Here is a 15,166-nt window from a genome sequence, read left to right on the forward strand (position 1 = left end):
CCGGAAATATGCCGTCCGGACCTGCCGCCTTATAGGGCTCGAACGTCCCTATGTCCCACCTTATCCTTGCCTTGTCTGTTACCCGTCTTGCTAGTCTCAAGTCCTCTCCGCGGGCCATCAGCTGGATCGCCTGTGACCTCGCCCCTTTCCTGAAGTTTGGAAAGTGGGTTTCCATTAGGCCCTTTAGGGTCTCCTGTTCATTCTTTGCCTAGTCCCCTGTTGCTAGTCTGATCGAGTCTGTCAGTGGCTTCTTCGGGTTTTGCAGGACACTGCACAGCCTGGCCGTGCCAGATAACGTGCTTCGGCTTTTGCAGTATCGCTTCCAACCCTCCACCCCGGCTTTTTCGATCTCCTTCTTATATTCCTTTTGCTTCGCACTATACGCCCGTTTGTCCTTGTCACTCTTCGTGTGCTTGGACCGGTTGTATAGCCGCCTTACTTCCTTTCTGCGTTTCTCCAGTGACTTATTCTACCAGGGAGCGCCCTTCGATGGCCTCTTCAGCCTAAATACGCAATTGTTCTCGTAAGAACTTATTATTATATCCCTTAGGATCCTACTGTAGTGATCGATGTCCTCCGCCGCCCCGTATGTGACAGGGAAGAAACTGACCTTGGCCTTGAGTTCCTCTCTGTAACCTACCCAGTTTGTTTTCCTAAAGTTCCTTATGAGCTGGTCGAGCGTACTTTGTTCGCCGAGTCTGAACACAATGTGTTGGTGATCCGACATGGAGACTTCTTCCGACACCCTCCAGTCCATAACCTCGGACCACACGTTCCTGGAGGCCAGGGTGATGTCTATGACCTCCTTCCTTACGGCATTTCGGAACGTGGGTCTGCTGTTCGTATTGAGAAAGTCTATGTTCGTAGCTGCTAAGAACTCCAATAGACTTTCTCCTCTAGAATTGCAGTCTGTGCTGCCCCAACATGTGTAATGTGCGTTTGCATCACAACCCATTATAAGCTTGGTGTCTTTGGCTTCGCATTCTCTAACTAATACGACCATTTTCTCTGGTGGACACGTTTCCTCGTGAGTAAAGTATACTGCGGCAATCATAATGACTTACCGCTCACCTTCGGTACTCTTGTAGCTTAACCTCACCGTACATAGATCCCTTGAGCAGTACTTTGGCACCGTCTCCACCTGAAGCCCCTTAACAATAAGGCACGTTCTAGACGAAACAGGACTGCCGCTGATCAGTGTACCTATTCCGTTTAAGCCTGCGATTTTGCCGTTGTGAATCCAAAGTTCTTTGATTAGGCAAATGCCTGTACGCACCCCCGCCATACGTCTAGCCAGAACGGCCGAGGCACTCTTGCAATGGTGCAAATTAATCTGCGTAAACTCTATGGTGGTGTCCGGTACAGATCCGGCCCCATTCATATTGTTTACGCTGTTGCGTTGCCCCGATCAGCCATCTTGTTCGAGAGCACCGCTACCCGCATCTACCTCTATATTTACCTTATTAAGGCCGGGATCGACTTCCATAACCTCGACTTTCGTCTGTCCCGGCTCTTTCTCTGTCTTTTCCTTGAACGGGACGACGTGTGCCCTGCCGCCTCCACAGAAAGGTCTAAAGTCAAGGGCCTTCAGTGCCTCGACCTCAGTCCTTTCCAGCAGCTCCCGAATGGCCGTCTCCTCCTTCTTTTTCCCCTCGGTGCCCACCTTTTGCCTTTTCAAGCGCTTCACCACGACCTCCGGAGTATGCACTCAGGGGGCGTAGATCATCGCTCTGACTAGCTTCTGGAGGTCTCCCATTCCAATAGCCTTGAGTTGGGTTCCCTCCCTACACGACCATTTAGCGGCATTACTAAGTAACCACTCTTCGTCCTTTCGGTCCTTGCAGTGGAAGATTTGTGCACCCCTCTGAAACCAATTATCCAAGAAACTTGGAAAATAGCCTCCGCCTGGGGCGTCATCAATCATCCCCTTCAAGGCCTCCAGGACCTTCTTTCCCTGGTCCTCGTCAAGGTGCTCTTCCAGGTACTTGACCGGAACGATGGCCACCTTTAAGTCAGTAGCCACCGCTCGGCTGTAGCTCTTTGGAGCGTCCCCAACGGACCTCTTCTTGAGCTCCCTCGGGGTGGAGCTGTTGGAGTGTTGTTTTTTGGTCGCGCCCGCAAGGGTCCCAACCTGAGATCCCCTAAGGGCGTCCTCCAGACGCTTCGTCCTCAGCTTCGCCCCTGAGGCTAGCTTCCTATTAGCGTACCTGTTTCTTTTCTTTACCTTACTGTTTTTAGTTCCCGTGGAGGTACCGGTATTTAACGCTGGGGCGGACCCCGCAGCAGCCCGGTGACTCTCCTGGGAACTTGCACCGGTATTTTCCGTCTTGACGACAGCCGCCCGGTCTTTCAGAATACGGTCCGTGAGGACTTGGTTTGAGCTGGGGAGCTCCTTTGTTGCTGGCACTTTTGCAACCGTCTCCTGTGTTTCATTATTTTCCATTTCATTTTTTTATGTTAACGGATGTGTAAGTGTGTGTGGACCAAGCCCCTCCCCTGCATCCCGGACCAGTACGCCCCCCAGAAGCCACTCACCGCGGAGAAGCCAACCCCGACGCCTGTGGCCTCAGCAAGGCCCCCCAACCAACCCAACCTGGCCCTATCCGGTCACCAACCGGCACTGTTAGGTCAGGCGAAATTTTTCGTCGGCTGATAGGGCAGCCAGGTCATGCTGGTTAGGCTGACCTGGGCCCCTGTATTATCCGACGGCCAAGGAGCGCCAGACAACTTAGTTTTCCTACGGTGCCCTCAAATCGACGCAGTCAGACCCCCTAGAGTGACTCCGGTGGACATACGTGCCCGGGGGCAGCTTTGGGGTCGGCAGTGTATAAGTGTTCAGGTGTAACGTGTGTTAATGTGTTGTGTATCTCAACCGGCACTACCGCCTTCGCCTGGTTGGGGGATTGCTCCTAGCCTCTAGTCGGTCCGCCAGGCAGTTATCGTTCTCCTCCTTCTGATACGAGGAGAGTTGAGTGAGTCCTGCCCCCAGGGCCGTTGAGAGTCCGAAGTAAGGGAGAGCCCTTTTAAGTGGGATCCCGCACTTGAGTGAGAGCTCTTTTCACGGGGATCCATATACAGCCCGTTTTACAGGGAATCAGACACAGCCAGAAACATTCACTCTCTCTCTCGCTCTCTCTCTTTCTCTCGCCGGGTGCGGGTCCGAGATCCGCCACACAATCGACCAGAGGAGCCCCCTCACCGGCCCAAAGGGCACATGACGAGGTGGCGATCCTTCAAGGGGCATGCATATATGTTTTCTGATTCTGAATTCGGGATTTTTTTGTATGATTCTGACCATTTTATTATCATATTATAGATATTTTTCAATTTTTGAAAAAATATTTTTGCTTTTTTTGACAATATGATTTATAAAATACATTTAACAATAATGTATCTAAAAGAGCATTAAATTGCCTACTTTTTCCCGCAAGATTTTCCAGATTGACTGTTCCGTTCAATTTTTATAATAAAAAAAGTGATTTTGAAAAAATTTTTGACAATAAAAAACAACAATATCTATTTGCTATAAAAATTTCAAACCATTTTGATGACTAGTTTTCAAGCTAAAAATCGAAAACTAAAAAAAATAGATTTTTGATGTCGTATGATGACGGGAGAAAAGGCTTTAATTAGGTTGAAATTTCGGGAAAATATCTTTTGATCACCTCAGCTAGGTTCTTTTTTCAGCTTATAAAACCGTTCAGTTTAAAAAATATCATGATTCAAATTCTTTGTCTCTCACCCTGTATACCCTGTGTAACTGAAAATTACTATTTTTGTTTTAAATTCTTTCATGAAAATTATATGATTTAATATTTGACGGGTGCTCCTTCAGTAAAATAATTAAGATTGAAAGTATTTAAAAAATCATTAATATACTATATATTTGAACAATATTGTATCTATTGGAATTATAAATTTTGTTGGAGGAAGCTACGTGCCAAAGAATTGGCAGCGGTTTTTCTTGTAACAAGTTTAACTAAAAAGAAGCCATTAAAAAAGAAAATAAATTAACAAATAAACAATAACAGAACGTTAATGAATTATGGTATAACTGCTAAATGATAAGCACGCATAGAACATATTTATGCTATGGTTATTTACTTTCAGATAACTATATAAATCATTATTAGAGGGGTAAAAAAGGTGAGTTTGGTATTCAATAAGATATAATTATATGAGTATATATGTATAAGGTGACGAGATCTAAAGATATTACCTATTTTTGCGAACTTTAACGTGGACCTGTTGGAATTGATGTTGTCCTACAGCATTGTTTAAATATAAAAGTAAATACCTATGATAAAAATTATTGCAAGTAAAGCAAATGTTAAGTCATTCATGACTATTATATCGAGTATAAGAAGTCTATGCAAGTTTATAAATCCTGATTTTAACAGATATCTTTAGATGTGCGTATTTTTAATTACAAAAGATTGTTGTTCATATTGTAATCAAATTAGTAAAATATTTTGTGAGAAAATATCTAAAGAAGGTAAGCGATTATAAGAAATTGTGACTTTTCTTTTATTTTGAATCGGTTTTCTGTGTATCTTTTCAGTTTGTAAATATAAACTATAGTAGACAACGGATCCTTTCATGAAATAATATACACTTATATGTATTTGGTTACAAAAAAGTGAGTAGTGATAGGTATAAGGGTGTGACAAAGCGTATTAATGAAAAAGTAACATTGCATATTAGATTTATCAAGTGACGCGGCAGCGCCACGAAGGCGAATTTGAGAAGCAGACGAAGCTGCGGATCCCGTGATATTATTTACTTCTATATTGGTGTTCGGATTTTTTATGCTGTTGAATATACTCAAAATTTGAAACCTCATATAGCTGTAACTTTTGATAGAAGACGTATTGACCTAAAAGGCTTTATTTACCCTATTTTTACTATAAAATGAGCCACCCACCAAGTTTCATTAAAATCCAAGAACCGGACTCCCCAATGCCTCCTTATTAGACATCGCTGCTAATCTTTACCTTCTTATAATACATAATAATCTTAAAGGCAATGAGTCATTTAAAAATCACTTGTATTATACAATTTTTATTACTCTAGAATATTTCAAGAACACTACGTCTTTGAGAAAATTCTAGATAAGGAGAAATTTAAACAGTAATACATCTGTTTAAGTGAAAGACTTAAAATAAAATTTAAAGATAAAATTTCTTTTTAGCTGTATTAGTCTTGGATACAATCCGTTAACCAAGTACGAAATACTAATATCATACAAATTGAATTTCATATTAAGAAGAGATTTAAACACCACGACACCCCGGACTATTAAAAAATATGATCAAATAGAGCTCATTTGGAGCGTTTCAATTTAAAAATTACTTTTCTACTAGGGGCATAAATGCGGAGCGTGCGCAAAATCGATTTTTACGCACACTGTATCCAAATAGTATATTTCAATACAAGTGCGCAAAAGTTGATTCTTCACGAGTGTGAGGTTTGATGCCTAAGCGAAGCAAGGGTGACAATCATGCGAGTATAGAATCAAAAAAAAGCACACGTATCGAACGATATTTTTTGATACAGGGTGCATAAAATGCAGTTGAACGCACGCGGAGCGTGCGTAAAAGTTCATTTTACGCACACTGGTTCGAAAAATAATACATTGTGCAACTAAAGGAGGGGGGAGGGAATTGTCACTTTATAGTGTAGTGACCATAGATAGGAATGCACAAAACATTATCCGAGTCTAAACATTTTAAAAATCTTCCTTAAAACCTTTTTTAAACCTTTTTCAATTTTTACCAGCTCTAAACAGCTAATGAAAAGTTTTTTGTCAAGAAATAACGTCAAAGTATATATTGTAACGGGATTTTCGGAAACTAAATTGCGCAAAAGTAAAGCGACGAGGTGCTGATTTGATCCAACATGTCCGAGATCTCAAGGCGCGTGCTCTACCACTGAGCCAACTAGTACACTTGCGGTAAGGTATTTTTGCGGAACGTTTTTGAAATGACGCAACCTAATTAATTAGTTTTTTTAAATCGAGAGTTCTGATTAGACAATTTTTAATGTTTAAAAGAAATTTTAAAAAACACGTCATTTTTGTCAATCAGCTCAAAAATCTGATCAGTTCTTTGTTATGATATACTTTATGAACCTGTAAAGTTTCAACGAAAAATTCGAGTGCGTTCGAGGGTGCTCGCGGTAACTATTTTTGGCCAAATATAAAATTTTTATTGTTTACGAAGAACTTAGAAAATAAACACTTTACTCCAATTAAACGGCTTCAAAATGTAATCAATTCTTCTTTAGGTTATACTCGATAAACCTGTGAAGTTTCAGAAAAAAATACAAATGCGTTTGGGAGTTACCGTGGTAACCATTTTTGAGCAAAATATTTAATTTTAAATATTTAAGAAGAAATTGAAAAAAATTCACTTTACTTTAGTCAAACGTCTTCGAAATTTAATCAGTTTTTCGTTAGACCATACTTGGTGAACCTATAAAGTTTCAGCAAAAAGTACGATTGCATTCGAGAGTTATAGTCATAGTCATAGTCAGTTAGACGGAGGTGAACTGCGGCAGCTCCTGCACGGGGACATGCCGGTCGAGCATTCCCTGACGAGAAAAATTGCGTGATTTATCACACGATCAATCACGTGATAGGTCACTTGAATTTCTTATGTGATTCATCACTTGACTATTTGGCATGATTTCTCACATGATAAATCACGTTAAAAATCATGTTAGAAATCACTCATGAAATTGAAGTATTTGTTTTAATTAAAATAAATTATTTTGTTTTTACTAAACAATTATAAAAAATATATATTTGTTGATACTAATTCAAACAAATTGACCGCAAAAAGTGAAAGAAAACTTTGCCTTAACCGAGTCTTGAACCCTGGTCCTCAACTTCACAGTCCATTATTTTATTCACTGAGCTACTTTAACTTGTCCTAATAATGATAACATGCAGATTATATATGAATCTTAGTAATATATATTATTTATAGACTATCTGCTGTTATTTGATAAAATAAGAAAAACAATCTTATTACATAATAAAAATAATTAATTTATCAAGTAAACATACGTTTATTTTGTGTTTTAATCCTTATAAATTGTAGTGATTCTTCTAAATAATATATATTATTAGTATAAATTTAGATTATAAATATCAAGCTTAACTTCAAAAATATTTTAAATCTTTTCAATTTTATCTTGAAGTATACGTGTAAACTTTACAAAGTTATAAATCTAAAATATTTTTAGGTAAAAGTAGCATCGAATTCCAAGGCTCACTACAGCACAAATAGCTCAGCCTGTAAAATAATGGATTGTGAAGTTAAGGACCGGGGTTCAATCCTTGGTTAGCACAAAGTTTTTTTTTTCATTTTTTGTAGTCAGTTTATTTGAATTAGCAAAAAATCTATTCTTCATAATTGTTTAGTGAAAATAAAATAATTTAATTTATTTTAATTAAAACAAATACTTTAATTTTATGAGTGATTTCTGAAATGATTTTTAACGTGATTCATCACGTGAGAAATCACGCCGAATAGTCATATGATAAATTACGTGATTTATCACGTGGGAATTCAAGTGATCTATCACGTGAGAAATCACGCCGAATAGTCATATGATAAATTACGTGATTTATCACGTGGGAATTCAAGTGATCTATCACGTGGGAATTCAAGTGATCTATATCACGTGGAAATTCAAGTGATCTATCACGTGATGGATTGTGCAATAAATCACGTGATTTTTCTCGCCAGATCTCAGGCGCAGCCCATTGTGCTGTACCTCCTGTACCTTAAGAAATTACTTTATAAAACCTTGTTTATAATTTTGGCAACTTGGCAAATTAATGCCAAGGTGTTTGACCTTAGCTCTTTTTACATCAACATAGGAACCCCCCACATCCTATGTTTCGTCCCTGCGAAAGCTAGGCATTCGGAATTCAGAATTTCCATTTTTCAGCTACCGTTTTTCAGTTACAGTTAAGATTTGGGCTGCGAAAAATGGAAATTCTGAATTTTGGCCTTCGAAGAAATGTCATACCTGATAAAATGGCACATATAAACATTGTTTTATGTTTCTTACATTATACCTGAATATATTTGATAGTTTAATTCATTTTTTTAACAATTGAGGAAAAATATAAACAAAAAATTGAATTTTGCATTTTTTGACAATTTATGGTTTATTCATTATAAATCTTGAATTGGGGGGTACGATACCACCAGTGTTACTTGGGACTAAGGGACTCCGGGAACTGCAGTTGGTGCGAGTATTTTTTGACAAGTTAAGGTGTGTCGGCTTTAAAATTGAATCAGTTCTTTATAACATCATACTTGATAGGCATGTAAAGTTTTAGCAAAAAATATAAGTGCGTTAGGGAGTTATCGCGGTAACCATTTTTGCGCACACACGCAAATAGAGTCCGGGTCATCGTGCCAGACGGACCCATGTCAAAACAAAAAAAGGCGGATTTTCATGGAACAAAAATAGCGCCTCGTTTTGCGGCGGCAACAAGCGTAGTGCAAAAAAGCACTACCGCGAAATATATTGTTTGTCCAGGTAGCTCTAATCTTCGACGCCGATACCAGGGAAATTCTTCAAAGTCGTTTTTTTTTAATCTTTGAAATAACTTTAACCTACCTAACTCTGAGGATTAATAATTGGACCCACGATTATTTATCTATTTTCATCTCACACTGACACCCTAACAGCACAAAAATATTTTAAAAATATTTTAAAAATATTTTACATTACAAATTAAATGTTTCTGAAATCATTTCAAGCATATTTCTAAAACATTGTTACAATCTTATTTGTCCTAGTGTGAAAGTATTTCTAGAAAATATAGCAAAAAATATTTTAATATCGTTTTAAAACATTTTTAAAACATTTGTAACATATTTCAAAATAATTAAAAAAATTTTTTAAAGATTACTGTTGGAATAGTGGATAAATCATAACACTGAGGTTAATAATATTAATAATATATATTGAAGTAAATAATTGTGTGTCGGCAATAGCCTCCGTTAATACGTCCGCTCACATCGCAATCTAACAACAGAGAGGGAGAACAGCATGTACAGTATAATCAGCGCTTAGAGTGTAGACGCGAGGCATGCGCGGTGCGGTCGCTCTCGCGTGAGCTCGTCTCGTTGCACAAAATCGTCGTCGACCAATAGATGGCGCGACAAGTGCCATTTTGATCATGAATCGAGATTATAATATTTACTCAATATTACAACACACCTCCTTAAATTTATAATCTTGATTCGTTTACATAAGCTTCGTTTTTGCATCATGATTTTAAAATTTATTACACCAACACAATAATTTTAAATTAATCTCAACGCTTTTCTATTTTTCAAAAATTTAGTCTTATCTAGACTTTTAGTTAACATATCAGCTAAATTTGAATTTGAATCTATTTTTTACAATGTCAATTATTCCATTTTCATAATTTTCATTTATGTAATGATATTGCACTTCGATGTGCTTTGAATTTTTTGTAAAATTTCCGTATTTTGCAATAGCAATTCCACCTGAGTTATCCTCGAATATGTTTATAGCTTTATCGAATTTTACATTGAACATTTCATGTAAGAGATTTTTTATAAACAGTAATTCTGTTACTGCTTCTGACATAGCAGTATATTCTGCGAAAGTAGAACATTTTGTTACTGTAGTTTGTTTATGTGTTTTCTAGAAAATTACATTACCATAAAGTCTTACAAAACCTTATTACAAAACCTGTTGTAGATTTTCTATCTACACTATCTCCCGCGTAATCAGAATCTACCATACAATCTAATATTTCGCTATTTACATTGTCGCAGTAAGTAAGTTTTAAGTATTTTGTTTTATACAGATACTTTAGAATTCGCATGGCATATTTATAATGTGTTTGATCATAACAACTTTGGTATCGACTTAAATAGTTTACGCTATATGCAATATCTGGCCTTGTGCCTGTACTTATGTATAATAATTCGCCAATTAAATTTCTGTATTTTATATTTTCATCAATTTCACTAGCTTGTTCTAGTTTTAGATTAGACTCCATTGGAGTATCATACAGTTTGGCATTTTCTAAATTATATTTTACAGCTAAAGATTCAATGTATTTTGTTTGACTTAAAGTCATCTTATGTCTATCATCACTATAATCTATATCAATACCTATATATTGGCTTATTTTGCCTAAATTTTTCATTTCAAATCTTTTCATCAGACTAGCTTTGCTTTGTTTATTTTATTTTTGTATTTGCAACGAATTAAGAGATCATCAACAAAAACTAGTATGTATATTGAATCTTTGCTTGTATTATTTACGTATAGACAGTAATCGTAGTTACTTCTCACAAAATTTAATTTTTCAATATATTCGTTGAAACAATTATACCAAGCTCTAGGGCTTTCTCGCAATCCGTATAATGCCTTTTACAACTTGCAAACTTTATTGTCACCAGTCTCATAACCTTTCGGTTCATTAATATATACTTCTGTTTTTACATAACCATTTAAGAAAGCAGTTTCTACATCCATTTGTTCTGTAAATAAATTGTTTTTACAGCTGTATGACAATAAAATTTTCAATGTTTGCATTTTGTCTACTGGTGAATAAACATTTTCAATGTATTCTCTTTGTTGAAATCCTCTTACAACTAATCTCGCTTTATAAACATTGTTATTTTTCTTTTTATAGACCCATTTTACATCAATTACTTTTTTGTCTTTTGGCCTTTCAACAATTTGCCAAGTATTATTTTTGTTTAGACTATTTATCTCTGAGTCCATTGCAATTTTCCATTGTTTATATTCGCTGGAGTTTAACGCCTCTTCGAATGTATTCGGTACATTTGCATCAATATAATTTACATAAATAAAATGTGATACTGGATTTCCAAATCTATTTACAGGACTTTTCTTTCTTTCTGATTTTCTTTTTACAATCAGGTTTTCTTTACTTTTATTTTCTACAGTATTCGAAAAATCATCATGTATATTTTCATTTTCAACAATATCAAAATTTGATTCGTTATCTCTACTTTCCCCGAAGGTCTGAGTAGAGATAAGAGAATTTTTTCTATTTGAATTTACATCATATTCATCAATTTTGGATTCATTTTCTAGTATTTCATTTTCTTTATTTTCAGATTCGCTATTTTCCAAATCTCTATCTTTTTCGTCATCAAGTTTTTCTAAACAAATTAATTGAGTTTTCTCTTCAACTACTTGAACATGTCTGCCATTTATTATTCTACCATTTACTAAGACTCTATAACCATTTTCTACATAACCTACTAATATGCCTAATTGTGCTTTATCGTCCCATTTGCTTTTTCGTAAAGCTTCTGGTACTCTTACAAAGACTCGACTGCCATACATTTTTAAATGATCAACATTAGGTTTTTTACCAAAGAATATTTCGTATGGCGTTTTATTTTCAGCTGTATTTGCAATTGTGCGATTTTTTAGATAAGCTACTGTTTTCATAATTTCAGGCCAATAACGTCTATGTATTTTGGCTTCACGCATTAAACATCTGCCCATATCTATTGCAGATCTGTTATATCTTTCTGCTGCTCCATTTAGTTCATTGACGTAGGGTGGGCATGGCAATAATTCAATTCCTTTAGACTTTACAAAATCGTAGAATGCGTGATTCAAATATTCTTTACCATTATCGCAACGTAATTTTTTAACCTTTTTATTGAATTTATTTTCTACTAGATTAACAAATTCTTTCAAACAACTTGCAGTCTCTGATTTATTTTTAATACAAAAGATTCTAGTGCATTTACTATAATCATCAACAAATGTTAAGAAATATCTTTCTCCACCATAACCAGTAGTATTATGTGAACCATTTAAATCAGTATGAATCAATTCTAAAATTTCAGTTGTTTTTGATCTGATATTTTCAAAAGGTACATTTGCCATTTTACTCTATATACAATGTGCACATTTCATTTCAATATTTTCGATTTTTTCTGGCAATCCTTCAACTAATTTGTTTTTTTACTAATTTATTTAAATATTGAAAATTTACATGACCTAATGCTCTATGCCATTTCTCTTTATCGGTTAGTCTCAATGAATTTACATTCATTTGTTTATTTTCTTTTACAATTACAAAGCTTTTCATAACATACAAATTATCTACTTTGTTTGCAACAGCTATCAATTCTCTAGACTGATTATAAATTTTCGCATTTTCATTTCTTGATACTATCGTATTATTTTCTGTGATTTTAGAAAAACTTAATAAATTTTGCTTAATACCTTTTACATAATAAACATTTTTTAAATCAACACATTTTTCATTGTAATAATTTTTTAAGCAGATTTTACTACAGAGATGTTACTCTCTCAAACTCTACAAAAAATTCTTCTACTGTTTTGTAGTTATTTAATTTGATTTCTTCGATTTTGCCTCTACATATTATCTGTAAAGCTGTAGACTGTGTTAAATACATTTTGTCAAACTTTTCAATCATCTCTAGAGCAGTTTTACATTCACCAACATACTCTAATTGTTTGTCCGAGATAGTACTAATTATCATGGTACGAGCTTTTAGATCAATCTTTTTCCAATCTGTTTCTTTGTTTTTGTACGTATTCGGCATTTAACCGAATGCTGGCTCTTTACACTCTTTATATTCAAGTAAAATCATTAATCTGATTTTCCAACTTGAGTAGTTTGCACCATCAAAAATGGGCATCATGATATCTTCAACTTTAGTTTGCTTCGCCATTTTTATTTCTTCGATGCTTATATTCTTATACACTTGTGTTTTGAGTATAATCATTTTCTTCAATTCTTTTAAGAATAATTTTCTAATCGGATTTCTTATATTTTCCTTCCAAACAATTTCTTTATTCTCTAATTAGTGATCTTGAATTAGTTTTAGTTTAAGCCACGAGAACATGTGCTTAACCTCAAAATTTGCCACGTGCTCTATAATAGCACTTCACCACGTGTTTCACTCGCCGACTTTAATCCACTAACATCGCACTTAAATCTTAATTATTTTTCAAAAATCTTTTTATTGTTTATTACCTGACGACTTTATCTTCGTCATTGAGCATATATTTCTTAACTTTAACTTTACTAGACTTATTTTTCTTCACTTGAAACTTTTCGTTTTTCGACAGACATTTCGATAAGAAAATTCGAATTTCATACTTCACAAGCATATAGTCTTTATGAGAAATTTTCTCCTTTTATTTCACTGCTCAATTTTCACCGAAGGTTAATGTAAAGTTGAAAAAAAAGTTTCAACGCTCTGCTACCATGTTGGAATAGTGGATAAATAATAACACTGAGGTTAATAATATTAATAATATATATTGAGGTAAATAATTGTGTGTCGGCAATAGCCTCCGTTAATACGTCGGCTCACATCGGAGTCTAACAACAGAGAGGGAGAACAGCGTGTACAGTATAATCAGCGCTTAGAGTGTAGACGCGAGGCATGCGCGGTGCGGTCGCTCTCGCGTGAGCTCGTCTCGTTGCACAGAATCGTCGTCGACCAATAGATCGCGCGACAAGTGCCATTTTGATCATGAATCGAGATTATAATATTTACTAAATATTACAACAATTACAAAAATATTTCGTTGATAAATTGTTGCCAAATCTCAGAGAAACATTAGGAAATATTTAAAAAATCTATTAAAATATTTTGAAATATTTTTCAAATATCGTATAATTATTTTTAGTTCCTTAAGAAACGAAGAAATATTTATAAATTATCCTAAAAATATTGATATACAATATTTAAAAGAAATATTTCAAAATATTTATATAAATTATTTTTAAAATATGTACAAAAAAAATGTAAAAATTATATGTGAATTTTATTTTTGCAAGGTTTTATGAATGTTTTTGGGACATGCAAGTTTCTGTAATTTATAAATTATTTATATATTATGAATATTATATTTTAAAATATTTTATGGATATTGTAACTGGGGTTTTTGTGTATCCCAGTTACGGTGCAATCCCTCGCCCGGGACTTGGAAAATGACCCGGTGGCGCCAGGCGCTCCTCGTGAGCACCATCAGAGTCTCGCGATTCTTTGTTTCCCGGCCCGAGTGGTTTTTTTTTTGCACGTGGTTTGCTCGGCTAGCTGCAGCCCCGAAAAACGGTAAGGAGAGAGGGCGGTTCGGGATAATAGAGACACGAGGTTTACCAGACGAAACTGTATATTCTTAGTAAATTCTTACAATTTATAATCAACTCGTACAACTTGCTGAGATAACCCGTGAACAAAGGCAACTCCGACAAACAAATACCCGTACACGAAAGATATCCCGCGTGACTCGCGCGCGTCTCAATGTACATATTTGTATACCAGTTTTTCGTTAAATCTGGCATGTCTGGAAGTCAGAAATTGTTTTGACTTCGGGTGCCATAAAACATACCCTGTTTGTGAGTATCCTACCATAATTGCTGTAATTGCATTCTCTGAAAATTTACTCTCTGAAATAGGTATTTTAACGTAAGCTAAACAACCAAGCATCTGATTTTATCGATATGAGTATTTCCTTTAGGTGATATTCTTTTTAGGGGTATTTCTGAATTAATCCCTTTGTGTGGAGTTCTGTTGTAGACATGTATTGCAACCTCAAGTGCAAGAATCCACATGCTTTTCGGTAAACCGGAGTCTAATATGAGGGCTCTGATTTTCCATTGTAATGTCTTATTGAATCTCTCTGAAGTACCATTATGTTGTGGAGTATATGGATGTGCAAATTCAGCTTCTATTTTTTCTCGTTTCATAACTTCTGAAAATTTGCCGCCTGTAAATTCGGTTCCATTGTCCGTTCTGATATAGCATACTTTTTCGTCTTTGCCAAGAATGTTTCTGGTAGTGACTAAAAACTTTTCTAGACAATCTCCAGCTTCATTCTTATGCTTGACTGAGTACGCCTTTGCGAACCTAGTGTATTCGTCTATGAATACAGTTTAGAATCTTCCTGTTTAGAACACTTTCATTCATGTTCGTATCTTGTATTTCATTTGAATTCAAGTTTTGTTCATTAGTTGTTTCTTGCTATTTCTCCCTCCCAATCTCAGCAGGACTCGTCTGAATATTTTCTGATTCGACATTTTCTTCTAAATTATCATCATTTTCAAGGTTCATGATGTCTGCCTGAGATT

General features: G+C 35.6%; 1 protein-coding gene across 1 annotated transcript; it reads right to left on the bottom strand.

Annotated features, from left to right (window-relative positions):
• Positions 1–469: 469 nt before the first annotated feature.
• LOC103316162 lies at positions 470–1,054 on the bottom strand. The gene has a single exon (XM_008208380.1). It carries the CDS (start codon positions 1,052–1,054, stop codon positions 470–472), a length of 585 nt encoding a protein of 194 aa, XP_008206602.1.
• Between the last annotated feature and the right edge of the window lie 14,112 nt (positions 1,055–15,166).

Source organism: Nasonia vitripennis (genome assembly GCF_009193385.2).
Source record: "Nasonia vitripennis strain AsymCx chromosome 4 unlocalized genomic scaffold, Nvit_psr_1.1 chr4_random0008, whole genome shotgun sequence".
Lineage (NCBI taxonomy): Eukaryota > Metazoa > Arthropoda > Insecta > Hymenoptera > Pteromalidae > Nasonia > Nasonia vitripennis.